This window comes from Cynocephalus volans, chromosome 13 (assembly GCF_027409185.1).
Source record: "Cynocephalus volans isolate mCynVol1 chromosome 13, mCynVol1.pri, whole genome shotgun sequence".
NCBI lineage: Eukaryota > Metazoa > Chordata > Mammalia > Dermoptera > Cynocephalidae > Cynocephalus > Cynocephalus volans.
In genome coordinates, this window is record NC_084472.1 from 104,433,866 (window position 1) to 104,455,496 (window position 21,631).

At 37.7% G+C, this 21,631-nt stretch overlaps 1 protein-coding gene across 8 annotated transcripts in view; it reads left to right on the top strand.

Annotated features, from left to right (window-relative positions):
- The window catches only part of NRG1 (neuregulin 1), a 994,199-nt gene that overhangs the window by 967,473 nt on the left and 5,095 nt on the right, over window positions 1–21,631 (top strand). For 4 of the 8 annotated variants that reach the window (XM_063076432.1, XM_063076435.1, XM_063076433.1 and 1 more), the window contains 4 exons: window positions 6,342–6,400; window positions 13,106–13,129; window positions 17,916–18,018; window positions 19,752–19,878. In XM_063076432.1, the coding sequence (XP_062932502.1) occupies window positions 6,342–6,400; window positions 13,106–13,129; window positions 17,916–18,018; window positions 19,752–19,878 (313 nt within the window). Of the gene's footprint in view, window positions 1–5,676; window positions 5,745–6,341; window positions 6,436–13,105; window positions 13,130–17,915; window positions 18,019–19,751; window positions 19,879–21,631 lie in introns of those variants that run through there. The other 4 variants (XM_063076434.1, XM_063076438.1, XM_063076440.1 and 1 more) reach the window with 3 other exon arrangements.

Here is a 21,631-nt window from a genome sequence, read left to right on the forward strand (position 1 = left end):
CTCCAGAGAGGGAGACCAAACCACAAATTAGCAGTAAATATGTCATTGTGTCACAAGGACATGGAGATGGACGGGATGTGGATTGATCCCATATCTGATGAAGTGGTTTTCACTTCCAACTTAAGGATCCATCATGTAGAGTAAACACTGGCCAGGGTTTCAGTCTACAGATGAGCATTTCAGAACACGCTGTGCAAACAGAGCTTTCGGAAGGGCATCAAGGTTCAAACAAAGAGAAGTTAATTCATAAACACTGCTCGCCTCATTATTGGGATTGTATGTCATAGACACTGATAAACAACATTTGAGAGCCAGGACAACTTAGATTTTTTTTTTTTTTTTTTCCTTTCTCAATATTTACCCACAAGTCCAGTGTGGCCACTATATGTATCCTGTTATCTCATGGATTGAAAACTAGTCCCCAGATCAGAGTAAAAACGAAAAGGAAGGATATGTACTAGCCGAACACTGTTGGGGAGGTATAGGATGGATCTGAAGGAAACATTATTAGAACATTTTCTGTTTAATATTTTCTTTAATGCTGTTGAAGAGGACTTTCCCTTGAGGAAAGAAATGTCTTTTGCAGACGATGCCGTAAAGAACACTAAAATTAGAAAAGCATATTCAGACCGCAAGAAATTTCACTTAAAGGTAGATAACAGAATGAGGTTCATCTTGGAAAAATGCAGACTAATAGTAACAGTACATTTGGGATAGAATAATCTACAACACAGATACTCAGCCAGTGAGTGGGCGAGTTCTGGCCAGAATGCTGAGCAGGCAAAGGAGTGAAGAAAAGTCAGAGTTTGCAATTCAATGCTCCGGAAAAACTGACCAGCGCTACTTGAGCTGGTGTGCGCATTGCCAGCTCGAGTTGACACAGAGCGAGAGGAAGAGGTCTTGGCATCTAACACAGAAAGCCACCAGTGTCCCTCAACAGATATTAGTTGACATTTCATCATTTGATATTTATAGCATAGGCACCAAACAATTTCAGATGCTGTGCAGTATGGAAGGAAATACCACAATTAGTACTGAGGAGGAACAAAAAGACAATTGGGATTCTTTTTTTAGGCAAAGTATTTTTAAATTTGTCCATCTTATTTCATTGTGGAGTGAAGACCAGCAAGAGAGGGATTATCAGCTGTAGACTTTTTCTCCTGATAAAGAGAGGGACTGATGAAAATGAAGCCAAGAAATAAAGGAAGAGAAAGGATGCCTAAGGATGGTTTATAAATTGACTGTAAATGGTAAATGGTTTATAAAATTAGCCAACCCTAAATCATCAGAAAGTTCTTGTGTTCTGTGAGTATCTTTGAATATGTCTAGAATCTCCACTAAAAAATAGGAAATAATTTATTCAGTTTGAATGTAAAAATACACCAAGCGCTAAATTGATTCTCAAAATACATGCATCTATGATTGATTACATAGTAAGCGTATCAGATTATTAACAGTGTATTAAGTTATTGTTAAGAACGGTTTTTATTTTACTGGTGCTGGGCAGAAGGCTTGGTTGGCGGATTGTACTGCTTTATTGAGTCACAGGTAAACTGGTATTTCAGTAAGAGGATTTAAATTTGAAATAATAGACCTACTGTTAAAGAATCATAGAGTTTTTTTTTCCAAATTGCAAACACGATGTTAACAGTTTTTATTTGGAGGAGGGAGTCTGTGAGGAGAGTACTGGGAATTCCTATAAAATATTATTTGGAAGGCCGCAGAGGAGAATCTATCACAAACTATAAAAACAAAAAAGACAGATGTTTAGATTGACCTATACTTAGCAAATCAGTTGACTGTACGAAAGTCTCTTTTGATACAATTCTTTATTGGACTCTGCAGTCTGATCTTATCTTAGGTTCAGTTTTAGCAGACATTTTGTGAGAGTCCTTTTTGAGCCAGGCACTGTGCTAGGCAGTAGCGATACAAAATGGCCAAAATAGGATCACTGTCCACACAAACAGGTAAGTGCAACACATGTAAGTGCAGTGAAAGAGATCAGGACAGGGTGCAGTGTGAGAGCTGGAGAGGGGGTCCTCACCCAGAGCATGGCGGTGGGGAGAGGGGAGGTGGAGGTCAGGGAAGGGTTCCTTGGAGGAGGGGAAAAACTGTGAATTTTTATCCCATTAAGAACAAATATAGAAAAAAAATTGTTTATCATGTTAAGAGCAAATACTAAAATGGAAAAGAAAAAAATGATTCCCATCTTCTAATCCGATCAATGAAACAAATTATATACATCTAATTTGTTTCATTGATCGGATTAGAAGATGTATATGTGTGTGTGTGTGTGTGTATCTCCATATTAGAAGATATATACATATATATATATATATATATATATATATATATATATATATGTGTGTGTTGTGTGTGTGTGTGTGTGTTTTTTTTTTTTTTTTTGGCAGCTGGCTGGTACAGGGATCAAACCCCAGACCTTGGGTATATATATTTTTAAAGCTACAACAGGTGCTTAATTATTATTCAAATACTTAGAGTCTTCTAAGAAATAAAATTCTTGGAATTTGCTCAGAGTCATGCCAAAGCATATTGTTTCAAATCAGATTAAATTTACCATATTGTTATCTTCCAAGAAAGAGAGAGATTGGATGTTTAACATACAATGCTAATAATAGCAATATGTCAGAAGCCAGACAGTCTCCTTATTTTTTAGAAGCAATTCCATAGAATTTCATCAAAGCTTATACAGATCAGATGAGTTTTCATTTGCAAATGCTTTCTCTACACAATCAACACTGTCTGCAGTTTGCTTATGCAGAAACTATCTCAGTCAGTTTCCGCCTCCTTCCATCTGATTTGGCAACACATCTAGATGTCTGTGAAGGCTCCATCCTTTTGTTGCTGAACACTTGAATTGCTTGGGTATTTGCAGTTTGTTTTACCTCTAGGATTGTCTTAAAAATTCATTTTTATCACAAATAATTTTTAAAAGTCCTTGAGTTTTGTTGTCCCTGATTGTTGTCCCTAATGCATCAGAAGAAATGGCGTATAGATTTCCCAGCAGTGATTCCATGTATTAGGATGAGCACCAATTCCCAGATCCTTAGTGATAAAGAGATCTTTGATAATCACTTATTTAAATCCCTTCATTTTGTCACTGAGGAAAATTAGGCCAAATGTCCTGTCCATGTCTGGGCAGCAAAATACTGTGGTGCCAGGATAGAGGGCCTTAGTCTTCATCTTACCAGTTCAGGGTCCCTTACATCTTAAACGTTAATATACATATAAGTCTCTTGGGGATCTTGTTAAAATGAAGGTCCATATTCAGGAGTTCTGGACTGGGGCCTGAGATTCTGCATTTCTATTAACAAGCAAGCTCCTAGGAGATGCTTTTGCTGTTGGTCCACCGACCACACTTTGAGTAATAATAGGGCCTTATAACACTAAGAAATAACACTAAGAAAATCTGTCTCCCAAGTGAAGGTGAACATTAGCAAAGGGATAGTTGTGGTAGAGATATAGCTGATATTTCAAAAAAACTCAATTTGCATGCCTCGAGTAGTTCTAGTATTACTGCACCAAGTATCCTGTATGAGCTTATGATAGCTATAAACCACTATCTCATAATGTTCATTTCCTAGGAAACATCATGTTAGAAGTTCATAATAATTAGAAAATTGTATATGGTTTTTGACCTCCATTATCTAGTTGTCCTGTGTCCTCTGATTGCAGAACTGGTTGTAAGATGCCCAAATGATAATTTCCTAATAAATGCATTCTTTCTCTTAAGGAACTCATGACTTCCCCACTATTTGTTACCTTAAATAAGGGCATTTCTTGCCTCAGGTTGTTTGTGTTTCTCTCTGTCTCTCTCTCTCTCACACACACACACAGAGTATTCACAGATCTTATACCTTGTTCTTTGTGTGAATTCTTTTGTGCTCAATATGAGAATTTTGGTTTTTATCAAGAATGCAAACAGGTAAAATGAAGTGGTCATTAATGAATATATCCTTAATTCTGCAATTACCTGCCTAATTATAGGGTATGTCTATATGCATTTATAAGTCCTGGTTCAGAAATAAAAGTCCCATTTACTTCAGAAATTATTTTGCCAAGTAAGTTATATGGAAAAAAAATTTCTGTATATTTTTCTCATATATCTTGAAGGCATTCTTATTAAAGCATGTGAATGACATCTTCATGAGAAATGACCCAACCTCACAGGTTATAATTCTATTCATGTATTTCTCTTGGTAGATCTTCCTCTATTTCGTGCAGCAAAAATATTCTAAACAAAAATTAGTTCATTTATATGAAGGTGTTTTGAAGATTCAAAAGGGCTATATCAATATAAGATGTTTGTTTAAGCTTACTGATATTATTGTTAATGATTGTAATTATACTGTAAGTTTACACAAGTACTCATGAGGCAAAAAATTTGAAACCACTAGTATTCTTCATAAGAAGGAGGATTACATGTACCAAATCACTTGATAACATTTTTTGGCATTGACTTTGGCTTGAAGGGAAATGACAAGAAATCACTCCTATATTAGTAAAAAGGAATAGTTTTATTCATATTTATTTGATGCCAAAAAAGATAGTGTTTATCTTATTTACTCTGGAGAAGAAAGGGTTGTATGAAAATCACTAGGTATGTACTATCAGAGCTAAATTATGTTAGGTGACTTGCATGATGGTTATTGTATAGGTGAACTATTAATAACAATTATGGCTATGGGTTTTGAGCATTCAGATGAAGATCTTTCCATCTGGAAGTATATCTGTGTTCTGGAACCTTTCAATGGCCCTATTTATTACAGCATGGTATCGGCTAAAATGAATCCAGTCTAAAATGCTTTAGTTACTAGAGTAACAACAACAAAAACAGCAATTATAAAGCACAGCTCCATTGCATTTCAATAATGTTATATCTTGATATTACACTGAGATTCTAGAATTTTGATAGGAATGTGTGAGTGAATAAAATATAAATTTTACTCAATTTCAAAAGAGTTTTATCTTGAATGCAAGATTACATCTATTAAGTATATCTGTAGAAGAATAACTTTCTAAATTTAAAAATGTATTTGTACTAATAAAAATCTGCTTCTACTATCTGTATTTCAACACTAATAATGAGACTTAATTTGTAACATTTTTTTTAAAAACAAGGAATGTAGTTTTTCTTGTCAGTAATCACTGGAGTGTGAAAGTGCTTAACTTCTGTTGTTGGTGATTTAACTTATAACTTATAAAATACTTATGAAACAAGTACTAAATTGGGTGTATATAAAAGAAAATGTTCGAGATCATTTAATAATGAAAGATATAGATGGAACCATGTAACCCCTTATCAAAACCCATGTTTTAACATAGTAAGAATCAACAATTAGTGGCATATAAACTAATGCCAGAGGGAAAATGACAGCTGCCCACACCTTGCCACTCCTATTCAACTTTTCAACTTCACTCTAGTTAAATTTCAATTAACCAATCCTTTGAAGACTGAAGCAAACAACAAAAAAATATCTATAACCAGCAGTTGTAATGGGACATGGTTTTCTAAATGTTTTGTCTTTGTCTTTTTTTATGTTATTCAGTACCAGCTCATTTTTAGGAATCTCCATATTCCATAGGAGGAAAATTGCCAGTCTGAAAGTTCAGTGTCTGTAGCATTCTATGGCTTATCACATTTTTGCCCTCTAGGTGCCAACCTGGATTCACTGGAGCAAGATGTACTGAGAATGTGCCCATGAAAGTCCAAAACCAAGAAAGTATGTTAAAATAATCTGAAATTTGTTTTCTCCCCCAAACTACAGCAACAATCACTACCACTTGGTGCTTTTACAGCTCAGTTGTAACTGATTCTTTTTGTTGTAATTATGGTTTTAACCACTCAGGGCATAAACCCACTCAATGTGGCCTGGTCTAACTGTCTCTCAATGTGGGTCCCAAAGTCCTGGATTTAAAAGAATGGCCCATCAGGATGGCCCACGATGCTGTCCACCATGGCAGGCACACCAACCAAAAACATTTCCTCCCGGCACATTTGACCAAACCTGTCAAAGGCAAAACGGAGACGAATAAAACGCCAGACTTCATTTTAAGTGGCTCCCTTTGAAAGAAAGCAGTCACTTAAAATGCTGGGATCTTTTTTGTCATAAAACTCGAGAACTGCATTTTGTCCAAATTTTTAACCATTTGGGGGAAATGCCAGAGTCTGAAAGCCATGATTGGGACAAAGAGTCAGTTCCTGAGAGTGAACCCACCAAGTGCTGTCAAATGACACCGAGGAGCTTCTTTCTAGCATATATTCACCTCTCCTCTTTTTCTCTGTTTTTTCTACCATTGTTTTTTGTTTCTTCTCTCAGGTGCCCAAATGAGTTTACTGGTGATCGCTGCCAAAACTACGTAATGGCCAGCTTCTACAGTACGTCCACTCCCTTTCTGTCTCTGCCTGAGTAGGAGCATGTTCAGTCGGTGCTGCTTTCTTGTGGCTGCAGCTCCCCTCAGACTCCACCTAGAGCTAGACGTGTTTTACCAGGTCTAATACTGACTGCCTCTGCCTGTCGCATGAGAACATTAACAAAAGCCACTGTATTACTTCTTCTGTTCGTGACTAGTTGGCTCTGAGATACCAATAGGTGTGTGAGGCTCGAGATGTTTCTGAAATGGATATCAAATAATGGGATGCAAATCGATAGTCAATATCAAGCAGTGAAATCATAATAAAGGTATTTAAAAGTCTCACTTTTATTGATAAAATAAAATCACTTCACTTAACAGTCCCACTTCTTTATACAATGACAACACTCTGAAAGGGTGTTAACTAAGTTGTAACCAGTATGCGCTTGAAATGATGGTAAGTTAATTTGGATTCAGAATGTGTTATTTATAACAAATAAACGTAATAAAAAGAGTTCAGGTGTTTCTCTTCATTAACCAAACAGCTGCATTTAGGTATTTTAAAAAAGCACTGAGTAGGAAAATTAAAAACAAACATTTCACAGCAAATGAGATATCCTGGCTTCTATTTATGTTACTTAGGCAACAAGTAATTTAGGGCTTGTTTAAACAATCGTATAATTATCTTAGCATTTCTTTATGTCAGTTTCAAAGGTAATTTTAGGAGAAAATAGTTACTGTTATTTTCAAAAGTATTTATTACTTACTTTGAAACGTAACAGTTCAACTCTAGGATATATATATATATTTTTAATGCAAAGCTGGGAAATTCTTATGGATTTCTGTGGCTTCATGAAGTTTTGAACATCGTTTCTAAAAGACCCAGTTCACGTTGTATCTAATTGCATGGATAACTAAACTATGTATTTGTCCTTCTATTGTGAACTGGGATGACGGTTTTTGATTCTGCAGCTTTCAAAACATTGTGTTTAAAATGAATTCTATGTAGTTATCCATTTAGATCAAAGCTTGGCAATTTTTTTCTTAAAGGTTAAGATAGCAAATAATTTAGGGTTTATGGTGATACCAGCACTGTCACAGCTACTCAACTCCACCATTGGTGCGTGAAAGCAGCCATAGACAGTGCATATACTGCTGTGCATGGCTGTGTTCCATTAAATCTTTATTTACAAAAGTAAGCGGTGGGCTGGATCTGTCAACCCTGATTTAGATTGTCAATTGCTCACCCTGAAAAATGTTCACATAGCTTATTGCAGTTCAGATTCACCTAACATAAGAAGCAGTGATACCAGCTAGTCATTCAGGAGCCCTAAAAGAATCAGAGATTTACCCTTGTTCTTATGCAAGCAAAGAATACGGTTCTGCTTGTTCATATGTATGCAAAGAATACGGTTCTGTACCCCATGGTAACAGTCATAGAAGTTATCAAAATAAGTGTTATAATGCATTATGGGGAGATTAGACCTATAATATTTAATCGTTCATTCAGTGAGGTGGTACTTATTATGTATTTACAGAAGGCTACATATCAAAGATTACATCCTAGGCCATGTTCTGTTGTGAAAAACTGGTAAATTGGCTTTGCTAAATTTCAAACACAGTTTTCACTTTATTCACGAATCTTTAAATAATTTGCATTTAGTGGGTAGATTTTTTTCTCTCCATAGTTACAGATTTGTTTTTTAAAAGTAGATAGGATAGAAAGTAAAAATAGAAGGGAAAAAATAGAATTTTAATTAATACGTTAAAGTCATTTTTTAAAAAATGTATGTTTGTATTCAAATAACAGATTTAACATGTGACTCTATAAATACAGTAAAATTATATTTTAGAATTTAATGAAAATTCCGAACACTTAAGTTATATTTAAATGATTGGTATTACATAGAGTTTCATTGTGCATTAAAGGCAACGTTGGGCCACTATATAAAGAAAAGCGTTAAAAATGAAGATATTTCCCAGAATAATAATGCGGTTGTATCCGACAGTAGTAACCAGAGAAAATGTTTTCAACTTCTCTTTTAGACCATTTTCTCTTTCATGAGATATCGTTTAAAAATAGCCTTATGTATTTGTGAAGTTCAGAGTGGGATTCCTTAAATAATTTCATTCGTAACTAGCTTTCAGTGATACTTTTGGAAGACATCCAGGAAAGCAACATTCATGTCTAACCAGATTTAAGAAGATTGATTTGAAGCACATTTATGAACAGACTAAGGAATGACTGGGCCTCAGTGATGCCTCACGTCTGGAAAAGCAGGAGCTTCCAATCAGAAACTGTTTTCCAGACTTGTCTTACCCAGAATTAATTTTCTAACCTCTGTGTCTTAAATTCTACATTTTTATCTCTGCAAACTCCTCCATAGAAGACAGTAAAATAAATGTTTGCTGTTCTAAGAACTTTATATTCAAGTACCAATGAAGGCTGAAAAAAAAGGATAGAAAATATTGCCACGGTGGTCATTTTAAATTTTAATTGTTGTTTGTAGTCATAAATTTTAAAGGAAAAGGTTAGTCCTCAGCTTCAAAGAGAAACATTTAAAACTTACCAAGCCACATTTTCAGTTGAAGAATAGCATTCTAAAAGAATGTACAGTTTTTGTAAATGTTTAGTAACGAATAACTTACATTATACAGTGATTCTGGTCAGAGTGTCCTGTGGGGCATTGATTGATTTGAAAAACTTATTTAAAATATGAAAGAAAGGAACAAATGTATGTTTTGTAAGGCAGACATTTGCCTTGAAATAAAACCTTATTTTTATAATACTTTCTAGGAAAATATTGTCAAGGTTAGTCCACTTCAAATTTGACCTATCTTGACAAAGAATTCCTAGCTGAAAGGACCGTGTTCATCAATATGTGGTGTGTGTGTGTGTGTGTGTGTGTGTGTGTGTGTGTGTGTGTGTGTGTGTGTGTGTGTGTGTGTGTGTGTGTGTGTGTGTGTGTGTGTGTGTGTGTGTGTGTGTGTGTGTGTGTGTGTGTGTGTGTGTGTGTGTGTGTGTGTGTGTACAGGCAATCCGTAACCAATTTATAAACTTTATGAAGGGAAAAGGAAAAGCATTCAGAGTTTCGGGGCTTATAGGCAATATGGAGCAAGTATGTCATGTATAAACTAATGTATAATAGGACCTTGTTATAGAATAGCTCAAATTACAGAATATTTTAAAATAGTACAATTTTAGAACTTTTAGGCACGTTCTCAAAATGAGTAAACTTAGTAGATATCCTTTAAAGTAATTTTGAATCATAGGTTACTACTACATCAGTTATTTGCATGAATTTTTAAAAATGCTTTAAAAACTTGCTTAAATTATTTACTTAAACGTGTATATTGCTAACAGTGGAACAAGGGAACACTCCAGCTATGATAAAATGGTCAGAAATTCCCACCGAATGTCAGTGAGATTTTACTGTGTGTGTGTGTTTGTGAGTGTTTATGCGAGTAAGGATAAAAAGGCTCCTGTTACATTTCAAAGGGCTCAGTGGCACTATGGATTGGTATATGAGGAAAAAAAGTATCTGCACTTTATAAAGGTAAGTCTAAAATTAAACGTCGGACCCTGAATTGGTCTCATTTAAAACTGCCATTGATAGAACTCCTTTAGAAATCTCAGAGATGCAGAAAGTCAAGATTACACATAAGTGTTTGAGATTATTTGCATAAGCAGGCCCGAGATGTTGAAGGGTAAAATCCTGAATATCTTCAAATTTTAGCAGAAACCGTAATTACATGGATGTAAAATTATGGTAAAAGAAAGTTGTTTATTGTTCTTTTCTCTAAAACAGTTGAAAATTGAAATTAAGCTCCAGGTTAATCAGTTTTCTTCAAGCAATTAAAATCCTAAGGCAAAGGATTCGTGAGTCAATATTTAATAGTTCCTGAAGACTCTTAGATTTAAATTAATTTTTTATATTGCTTAGGGCACAGCAGGAAATCACATGCAGAAAAGGAAACTAAATTGTTTACAGTAACCATTGTGTTTTTGAATTATTAATTTAATTTGAGAAATGTAGTGGCTAGACAGCAGTTCAGTAGGAAATATGGGATACATAGTGAGCCTAAGCCAACACTAGACTAAATAGAATAGACAGAAAGTGATAACCTCTTCATAACATGAAAAGTGTTTGTGTGTTCTGCTTTTTTTGACTCACAATGAAAGAAATGTAGCTGCCAATAGTAAAAATAAATTAGAGCAGTACTTGCTCCATGTCTAGAATGACTGATGTGTGTTTCCTCTGCTTGTTTCCTTGTTAGGGCTTATAGCCAGAAGAGATTCCAATTTTAAGTACCAATTTCCCATTGAATTATTTGAAATTGGAGCTGCCTGATATGAATGACTTCCCATGAAATGAAATTATAGTTAGGCTCACAGACTTACCTACAAAACTGTAAATGCAGTAATATGTATGCATGAGCATGCTACTAATTTTATTGAAGATTTAACCAAGCTTCCTATGCAACTAACATAGATCATTAGCAGTGTTCATGTAGGCATAGAATAATGATTCTCTAGCAAGAGTTTCTATAGATATTTCTTGATTTCAACCCTTAAATTATTACTGACTGGTAGGAGGAAAAGTCAAGATATAGAAGGGATTCTAGGAAGAAAAATTGGGTCACATCCTCATGGAAATGAGTAAGGAAATTTATTATCAACTTCCTTAGAAAATGAATTTTTTCACTTTGACATTCCAAAGTTTATATGAAGAAATCAAATGGGGAAAAATGTCAGTTTGACAAATCAATGTTGCACAGAGGCAAGAGATATGAGAAATTTGTTTGGATTTAAATAATTTTTTGTGAACATTGTGCAACTAAATTAACCTTAAATCTCCTAGCTTTTAATTTATGAAAAATTTAGGATATTGGTCTCAGTACACTGGACCCAAGGCAGAAGAAACTTGACTCATGATTGTTACCCATTGTCCTATTTATACACACACACACACACACACACACACACACTCACTCACACATACGCGTGCACACATACATGCATACACACGCGCACACACACACACACACACACTCACACACACATAAATCTGGTAAGCTTCATTTCCTTAAAGAGTGGCAAGTTTCTAAGTTTTAAATTATCTCAGGAGCTTTTAGAGTTTTCATGGCCATGAACTTAACCAAAAGTGAACCTGAATGCAGCCAGTGGCCCCAGTACATCTCCAGATGTATGTGTCACCCAAGTTGTAAACCCCTTTTGCTATTGGCCACATATTTCTTGTCTCCTTTATTCCACAGGGTCACCCTGTGAGGCATGTGTAAGTATCAGCAGCATTTTGTCAATGAGAATTTAACTTGTCCAAAGTCACTGTACAGGTAAATGGCAGAGGCGGGACATGAAACCAGGACAGTCCCAGTGCTCTTACCTCCTACCTTCCCCTCTCTATAGGGGGTACTTTTTTCGTGCCCAAAACGATGTTTTTGTCAGAGAAACCTCCTCCACCACTGTTTTTCAAATTTCAGAGATGCCTTGCCATATCATTGGATCGCCTTGCTATCTCTCAAATCAGTCATTAGGGAAGAAAATACAGACTTCAGTTCATATTGTCTCTCCTTCCCCCTGTCTCTCCACCACCACACACACGGATGAGGCGAGTCCTAATGATGAAACTTGATTATCAATTTTTGTTTCAAGAATGAAAATTGTCATTCCTGGAGGGTTTTTGTTTGTTTGGTTTTTGGGGTTATTTTTGCCCCGTTTTCCCCATTTCCTCATTGGAGCTGGTGTGGACTCTGCTAGTCCCGCAACACTGGGGTCTTCGAGCCAGAGCTGCCAGGATTGCTGGCTGTGGGCTCACGCTTCTGCACCTCCTTCCCTGGGCAGCCCCGCAGACCCTTTTGGTGCCTGTGCCCACTGGACCTCAGCGCCATGGAGAGAGGGTCTGGCTGGCTGGCTGTTATTTGAAGGAGTAATAAAATTAAAGACCTCAGGACCTGTATACCCCTTTAAAAAAAAATTCTTTTTTACAGTTGGAAAAAGTGAAGCAGAGAGTTGTCCTATGCCGCACAGAAATTATATAAAAAATCTGGAAGCAATTCTAGTGTCCTAAGTCCCTGTCTGGGTTTTTTGGACTGAAGCGTTTGTTGCTTTCCATGAATGAGACCTGTTACATAAATGATGGAGAAACTGGAAGGTTTAGAGAAGAAAAGGAGAGACAGCTAAATAAATAACCAAAAAACAAGATATATAAGAGCATAAGTATCCACAAACAATGAAAAATATAAATCCAAATTCTTACCCTCTTGGCTTCTATTCCTGACTCTGCCACTGTGTGTCTTTGGGTTAAAACATTTCACCTCCTTGGAACTTTGCTTCTGACTTAAAAAAAAAAAAAAAAGAATGAAGTAATATCAAGTGCCTTTTCTAATTATAAAAATAATATTTTTATTTCCAAACAATGAAGTAGTACATAGTTTAGCTACAAAACTTCTCCCTCAGTAAGGTCTTTTAAGGGTTAATAAAGACTTGGTGTGCTGGTATTTGCACACTCCAAAAGAGAAGTTCCCTCTGTGGACTCAGGGAGGCGTACCTGAGCACTGCTTGCTTAACTGCCCACCACTTGTTCTGTTCAGTGTGCACGCAAGAGAACCGTAATAGTCGTGTGTAATGTGTTTTGGAGTGCAGTGTAATGCTCTTTTCCTAAACTTTTTCCCTTTCTTTCTTTTTTTTGTCAACTTTCTGCATTGGCAGAGCATCTTGGGATTGAATTTATGGGTATGGACCAATCATCATTCCTTTTAGCCTGCAGAATTTAGAGCCTATGAGCTGAACTCTTTTTCTCTTTCTACTCTTAACTTTCAGTTCCTAACTAATTTCCTTTTCCTTTAGAAGGGATCATACAGCTATAACAATGATTTCTCTGCTTTCAAACTATGATTAGTTTACTGAAATATTCCTGAGTGCAGCAGCTTTTAGAATCCCAAGCTTTCTTCACTTAGTTTAAAATCATCTCACGGGCCGCAAATTCATATATATCCCACATTGCTTGACCCACTGATTGGGTCTGGCTATGCTCTTATATAAAACCCAGGGTAAGTCAGAGTGGTGCATATGCCTACAGGAGAAATCAAACCAGGAGTCTGAGAATAAAAGTTTAAAGTGCATCCACTCAAAAAACACATCACATCCTAGACTGATGGAAGTTTGACATGCAATGTAAAAATCATCTATTTAATATAGTAATGTAGAAAGCCCTAACATTACAACACAATATTTATGTGCGCAGACTTGAATTACTCAGATTTTCTGGAGCTATTCAAGCATGACTCCAGTCAACTTCATTATCTTAAGGGCAAGGAAATAGAAAACAGAAAGAAAGAGTCTCATGCTATTTTAGGTGGAAATTCCACTGCTAATGGAATTAAATTTGAGTCATTAAGACTATCCGTACGAGTAATCAAATAGAAATTTTCACACTGTAAACATAAAAAAAGTCTCCTAGGAGCATATGAAATTTGGGCATACGCCTTCTGAAGGCCTTCATCCTGAATACAAGGGTACTTGAAAATGTCTATGGAAAGATTTGTATTATCTTTTAATTCTGTTTTTCCATGTACTTTCTGAAGTACCCTCGTAGTTGGGAGAAAGGCCAGTTCCAGCGGGGGTAGGAAGCTGTGCTACCTTTCAAGAGACTCTGCAGAGCCAAGCCATCCTGGATGTCTGAATGCTGCATGCGGTCATGGAGCATAGCCTTGGGTCAACAGTGCAAAGTCCTGATTAACAGAATATCTGCTCCCCATCCAGCTTGTTTCAGTGACATCATGCAGCGAGGTCACCCTACAGCTGCTGCTGTCCTTTGGATGATAACATGACAGTCTGCACCTAATGTTCATTCCATCATTTGTGGAAAATGAAACAGTTGCAAGCTCTAGCAGTCACAGGGATAGAAGCTCAATTAATTGCTAATTCCTCCCCCCAAAAATTCCAGGAGAAAACTACTCATTTGATGAGAAGACTCCCAAACGTATGTGAATGGGCCTTTGGACAGCAGAGAACATCTCACACGAGTGAGGTCTGCGAGGGGAAGCGAGCGCAAGCATCGCTAGGGACACGTCTTCCATTTGCGGACCTGTTGGGGCTACATCCCTCAGCACAGAAGTTGTCCCCCTTCTGAAAAGGCCTATTGGTCTTTCCTCCAGGGAGGGAAAAAATTCCACCACCGCTCCTACCACTTTATCTCTCATAGTTGATTTCCCGCTGTATAGCTTTAGGGTCTGACCTCAAACTATTAAGTACAGTACAGTCCCAATATACAAGTTTTCCCTCAGCAGGATCTTTTAAGGGTTAGTAGAGACACTGTGTGCAGGTGTCTGCACACCTCTAAAAGGCACACTTTCCAGAGGCGCTGCAGTTCCAGGCTGGCCAGTGTGCTGAACCAGTGACTGTGTCCTTAAAATCAGACTTCAAAGGTCAATTAAAACTGGGAAAGACAAGGGCTCTGTCTCTTGGCCAGGCCAGATCAGGCTGAAAATTGTGGTTGATCTGGACGCTGTATTCCAGCCAAACCGTAAAGACTCAGACCATTTTCACTCATTGAGACAGACCCACCAACTGCACTGATTGATTCTTATTTTTAGCACTGTCTCTAATTTGCTCTTGCCCTTTGAACCCTGTCATACAAGAAAAATAATAATCATGAGGGAAGAAGGGGGCCGAAGGACCCCACTGCTTACAGTATTGTTTATCAAGTATTTTTCCTTTAACACATTGATATCGTGAGGTCACCTGATCTAGCAAAAAATGAAAACATCCAATAGAAATTTAGATGAGAAATTTGTAGTGCATTTAGTAGATACTGATGTGAATACAGAATTTGAATCCCATATCTGTACTCTATGGACCTTGGCTTTAATCGGTTCATTTTAGTATTTTTGTATCACCCTTTGGCCTTTATTGAACTACCTTTTTATTCCCATAAATAATCATGTTACTGGAAAATCTTCGTCTTCCTACATAGCAAAGGAAGAATGGGCTAGCCATCCCATCCCACGCTCCCAAACTCAAGCCAGTCCATTCTTCTATCAGTAGCAGGAACCGAAAGGAACCTTCCAGAGAGTCCCTGAGAGCACACGCCACGCCTTCTTTACCTGTTTAGCCCTCTTCCGTGTCCCCATTTTTGAAGTTTGCAGAAGCAGTTTCCCAGCTTTTCCTAAAAATAGAATGTCAAGAGATGAGTGAAAAAGTGCAACCAAGGCCTTACCATTTTAAAAGAGGATAAAAATAGAGTGAGCAAAAGAGGAGGGTATAAAGCGGGGCCTGCCTTGTCTTGGCAGCAGCACTCCTGTTTCTTAACCAGCTCTTAATCAGAGCCAAGGAGCCCTGCTCCGTGTGTCCTGTCCCATGGAGAAGGACTGTGGGGACACCCCTACTTCTTAGTATAGATGCTAAAAGCTAGCCAAGCAGCCAAGATCAAGAAGGGAGGCTCCACTGGCATCAGCTCACAGATAACACCTGATACAGATGAATTCCCTGTCCTGTGGCGATGGGGGAGGGGAGGCAGCAGACACAAGCTATTAACATGTAAGCACTCACGTTCCATGTCCTCATTTGACTTTTGCTGCACAAAAATCCATGCCACCAACTCTATGTCTCCTGGTGCATTGTTTCACCACAATGCACCAGCTGCTTTGCTTCCTAATCGTGGCTTCCACACGACGGCCAGCCTAGGTTAGGAGTTATGCTGTATGGGACGACCCTTCCAACCCTGCACCTGCCTCTTCTCCCTGCCCAAGCACTTCCTCCTTCTGGTTTTCTTTTATTTATTTATTTTTCCTCCCTTAGTATTAGGCATGCTGTGCCAGGGACTCCAGATGGCTCCTTAACTTTTAACCTTCTTTTCTACTTTACTTCCTTGCTCTCTCTGTCATTCTGTCAGTCTGTCTGTCTTCTTTGTTTGTTTTTCCTTTCCACTTTCAACCCTTTTGGTTTGTTTTCGTGTAATCTATGCAGCATTCTAGTCTTTTACCCACTGACTTTTATTCTTTCTCCTCCTGTTAATAATCAGTACTATATTAATTTGACTTGACCATGTTCTTGACCTGTTGACTGGAATTTGGTTATCATGGGCTCGGCTTGTAGGAAATATTTTGTTTAATGATAAGGTTCACTGTATCATAGAAATTAAAATTTACTTTTTTCATTTCAAGAAAACTTCCTGTGAGTTGCCCTCTCTCAAAAGAAAAAATGGTGTAGTTGCTGAGACTGGGGATAGAAGATGGAAATATTCTTTGAGGGCCCCTTGTCGATGTCCAGATAAGACAGCTTCATTTGTTCAGTACTCCCCAGTTCTTGACCAGTTTATTAATCATAATGGCAACTACACAGTTCATTCTGCTTGTTGTGTACCATTGAGTTCTCTTTCTGAGTGAAAGTGGGAAAATCTTCCAATGAATATATTTAGACTGGTTGGAAGCTCAGATCCTAAGGGACTGGGGTCCCCATTAAATCATCAAATCTTAAGAATCTGACCTACCTTAGTATAATCAAATTACTCCCGAAAGAAACTGATTTGCAAATAGAAAAACTTCCATGAATTAGATAACCTGCCTTTGAGGTAGGGTAGTACCTTTAGTTCAAAAGTCTAAGCATCACTCTTCCTTAGTATAATGTACATTAGCTAATTTGTCAAGTTGGCCAATGTGTAGGAATGTTCAATCTATTCCAAATCACTCATCATTTGTGCTAGTTGCTTCTTTGCACAAATAAATTCATTCTCTAAGTACAGTTGGTGAAGTAATAAAAATTGTCCTTCAGAAGACAAATCTTTATTTTGGCCCAGGACTATCCTACCCATTACTTCAGATTTTCTCTGATACAGTGCCTTGTTACTACACATTGTGTAGTTCCTTATGTTTCACATTTTATTGTTAAATCATAGGGACCCTGCTTCAGTTTACTTGCTAACTACAAGCCAAGTTTATGTCTGCAAATGTCTTTGAATTTAATAATTTTTCAGTTAGAAATGGCTCTTTGTAAAGACCACTGGATACAAAGTGATGATGTAAAATAGCTGGAAAATGCAAAAGGCTGGAGCAGGGGGGTTGGAGAGGGGAGAAAGGGAGGGTCCCAGTGGTAGCAATCTAAGCTCCTTTTTGGATGTCAATTCCTGTTGTCTTTGCAAGAGATGTTTATTTATTTATTATTATTTTGCACGGGATATTTTAAAAATAAAAACTACAGTTTTAACCAAGTATTTATTTTATAATCAATATTTATGATTTGATAGTTTAGTATCGCATATATATATTGATATCTTATAATTAGAGTAATTTTAGAGTATAATATTTTTACTTTAAATGGCCCCTGCTGCCTTTGTTATTTATGTACAAAGCATAGTGCAGAGTGTGTTGTACCGTAATTATGTCTGTAGATGTAAAGCATTGTCATGCATTTATTTTCTTGTGTACATGGACAATGTCATGAGCATGCCAACTGTTTGGTTGTAATGAGCCCTGGCGAGTGTAAGTGACGTTTGGTGACATCTGTCCTCCTCCCTTTCCAGAAGCGGAGGAGCTCTACCAGAAGAGAGTGCTGACCATAACGGGCATCTGCATCGCTCTGCTAGTGGTCGGCATCATGTGTGTGGTGGCCTACTGCAAAACCAAGTAAACCTTCCTCTTCCACGCCTTTCCCTCCCCTTAGTGTCAAGATGGCTTAGACGGCCAGGCCTCTGTGGAAGCCGGGCTCAACAGCCTAGTCTTGGAAGAAAAAAAAGGGCAGGGGTGGAACTTTTTTTCCCCTTATTTTTTTTTCCTCTGAATAATCCATTTCGAGGACTTTTCCTAATGATATATGTGAGAAAGCTTTTATTGTTTGTGTGAAGGTGCACAGAACATTTCTGATAAGTGAGCACAGCCCTGTGCGTGGGTAAAAGGTCAGAGATGGACAGGCTTGTAGGGAGGCCCAGGAGCACGCATGCATGTGTGGGTGTGGGCACCAGACTTGCAGGAGCTGGCCAGTGCCAAAGGTGCGCTTGGTGTGTCACCACACAGGACAAGTCCACTTTGCACTCAAACCAAGGAGATAAAAGAAATGGTTGGTGGTGTCTGAAATGCAGTTTCCTGAAAGTTACAGTGATTATGTCTCAGTCTTACCTAATTAAGTGCCCGGTCTGAATGCTCTCAAAGTATGAGGTGTACAAAAGGAATTTACTGGGAGGAAAATAAAGCAAAACTTACATTGAAAGAATAAAATAGAAAACATTAAAATAGATTTGTGTTAGGCCGGCCCGTGGCTCACTCGGTAGAGTGCGGTGCTGATAACACCAAGGCCAAGGGTTCGGATCCTATATAGGGATGGCCGGTTTGCTCACTGGCTGAGCGTGGTGCTGACAACACCAAGCCAAGGGTTGAGATCCCCTTACCGGTCATCTTTAAAAAATAAAATAAAATAAAATAGATTTGTGTTCACTACATTTGGTCCTTTAAGTGTGGTCCATATTAACAAATACTATATGACACGAATGCCCTTCACTTTTCTCTTCTACATATAACTTCTATTTCTAGTCTGAATAATGCTAAATTAACAGCTTTTTTTTTTCTTTTCTTTTTTTTTTTTTTTTTTTTTTTTTTGTATTTTTGCTTCATAGTATTCTCTTGCCAAAACCAGCCATGGGAATATTATCATATTCTAAATGTTGCATAGAGAAACAAAAACAATATACTTTTATGCCACAAAATCAAGGGTCAGGATTGTGTTTTCTTAATACCCCATGATTTATTGTGTTGCCAGAACTGAGTAAGTGGTGGAGATAGGCCTTCACGGAATCAACCCCGTGATTCCATCTCAATGTTCATTACCTAGTTATACCAAAGCATTACGAGAGTAGTATCGTGTTACAACAGTGCCAAAGCCTACTGGCAAAATCTGTCCACATTCTCACTCATATACACATGTCACATGAACACACACCAACTGTGTGGAATGTACAATTGAAAACTAAGCTTATTTTCTTAAGAGGCCCACAGGAGAAACTGTAAATGCAGTCAGCCGTACCAACTCTACAGCACAAATTGCTGTTTGAGACGAAAGACCATCTGTGAGATTTAGGCAAAGATGGGTTGATAGGAAAGGTGGAATTTTAGCCAAATATCAACTCATCCATTTCTTTTTTTTTCTTTTTCCTTGTCCCTCAGTAAAAGAACTAAATTTCTGGAAGAATCCCATACAGCCTCTCAAATCCATTTGCTGAGGATGTGTGACCCCACTTACGCTGGGCTGGAGTGGCTCATGCGCCACCCCTTGTCCTCACCACCAATCCACTGCCTTGAGTTACTCATCGGTATTGCTGGAATAAAGTTTTCGCCTTACTAAGAAATGCTGCCTTTTTCATATCCAGGAAACAGCGGAAAAAGCTCCATGACCGGCTTCGGCAGAGTCTTCGTTCTGAACGCAACAACATGGTGAACATAGCCAACGGACCCCACCACCCTAACCCGCCCCCCGAGAACGTGCAGCTGGTGAACGTATGTTGATTCTGGCCCGTGGAAAGAACTGAGCATCTCTCTTGTGTTCTGGCTCCTTGAAGTTTATTTTCTAAAGCTCTTAGGCTCTTAGCTGCCACTATTAATCACCATGGCTTCCAGAAATCCTAGGTTTTGCCGGGAGAAAATAATGGGAACCTTTTTTTAAGTGGATTTGGTTACTGTAAAACCAGCACATTTCCTCTTATAGAGTGTTCAGGAAGGGGTTGGAAGAATAGTGTTGGATTTGTTCTGCAGGGAGACCATAGCTGGAGAAAAAAAAAACAAAACGAAGAAAAATAATAAAATTAATACTATAAGAACCAGAAGGATTTTTTAAAAATTTTTTATTTATTTATTTATTTTTATAATTTGTAAATGAAGGCTACTCTAGTTATTACTGATTAATGAGCAAGGGGCTGTCGAGTTGTTTTTATTAGGGGCACTTCACAGGGCCTGATGATTTATTGATTCTGATTTGCAAAGGAAGAAATCAGGGCATGGACAGGTCAAGTAACAGATCAATCACGCCTCTCGGTAGCAAAGCCGGGAGAACACGCTGCTTGCTGCTGCCGGCTCCTTCTGCGTGATGGCCAGCCTTCCAGATGAAGTAGAGCCTTAATCATGCAAATGTTTTGTTTGTACTTTACCCAGCACTTGGCTTTTAAGTACACCTACATCATAGAATATTAGATTCTGGAGAGTGTTTAGATATCATCTTCCAAACCTCTTTTTTACAGATAAGGGCCTAAGCTGGACTCAGATCTCCTGGCTTTTAAAATATTGCTTTTTCTATTTCTGCATCACCCTTCTTGTTGGTGCCCACCCTCCGCACCCCCGATGTAGGGTTTTTCAGTAGACAAAGCTTGAAGATTATCTTGCAGTACCATTTTCTGTCCTATAGAAAAAGATATATTTTGAGTGGAGCGGATATATCATAGACCCAAGTGTGGAGTTGCTGGTTACTAAACTACCAGCAAGCCTTGTAACAACGACTCAGGAGATGGTTGGAGCAAGGCGCTGATAGGTTAACATGCTTTGTTGCTTTCCTTCCCCTAACTGTGTTTATCAGAATATTCTGTACAATTGATACCTGCATCCACTACCACTATGATCTGTCACTACACATGTTATGATATATTGTTATGATATACATGAAGCAGAATGCCTCGCTGGATTCCAGTTACAGCTCACATGTGTGACTTTGGGCTTTAAGTTCTCAACCTTATTTCTTTATTATGAAAACAGTCTTAAAAATTATATTCATTTCAGAGATTTCTCATGAGCATTAAATAAGTAAGATTATCTCCATAAAACACTTAGTGAATGGCATTTAGTGAGTGTTCAATATATTATTTTCATTGCCTCCCAAGAAGCAAGAGTGAAATGGTACAGGGACTAGAAATAGGTCACTATGTATCTTTTCCCAAAAGAAAGTTAGCTATATTTCCCAGGAGGGTCCTCATGGAATAGCCTTTCCACTAAGAGAACCAGCTACCGTTTCAAGCATAATTCAAGTTGTATGTTTTTGGGTTTCCATGAATGCATCAAGTTCTTTAGAGTCCACAGTCCATCAGACTATAAAGTGCCCTATTTCATTCAAGAATATTCTTTTACATTATTCTCCTGTTATTTAATTCAATTTGGTATAATTACTAACAGCACACGACTGTAAAGTAGGCCTCCTCACTAACAGAAGGCAGTAATCGTCACTGTGGTTTGCTGATGGGAATAAAAGAGAGTCTACTTGAACTAA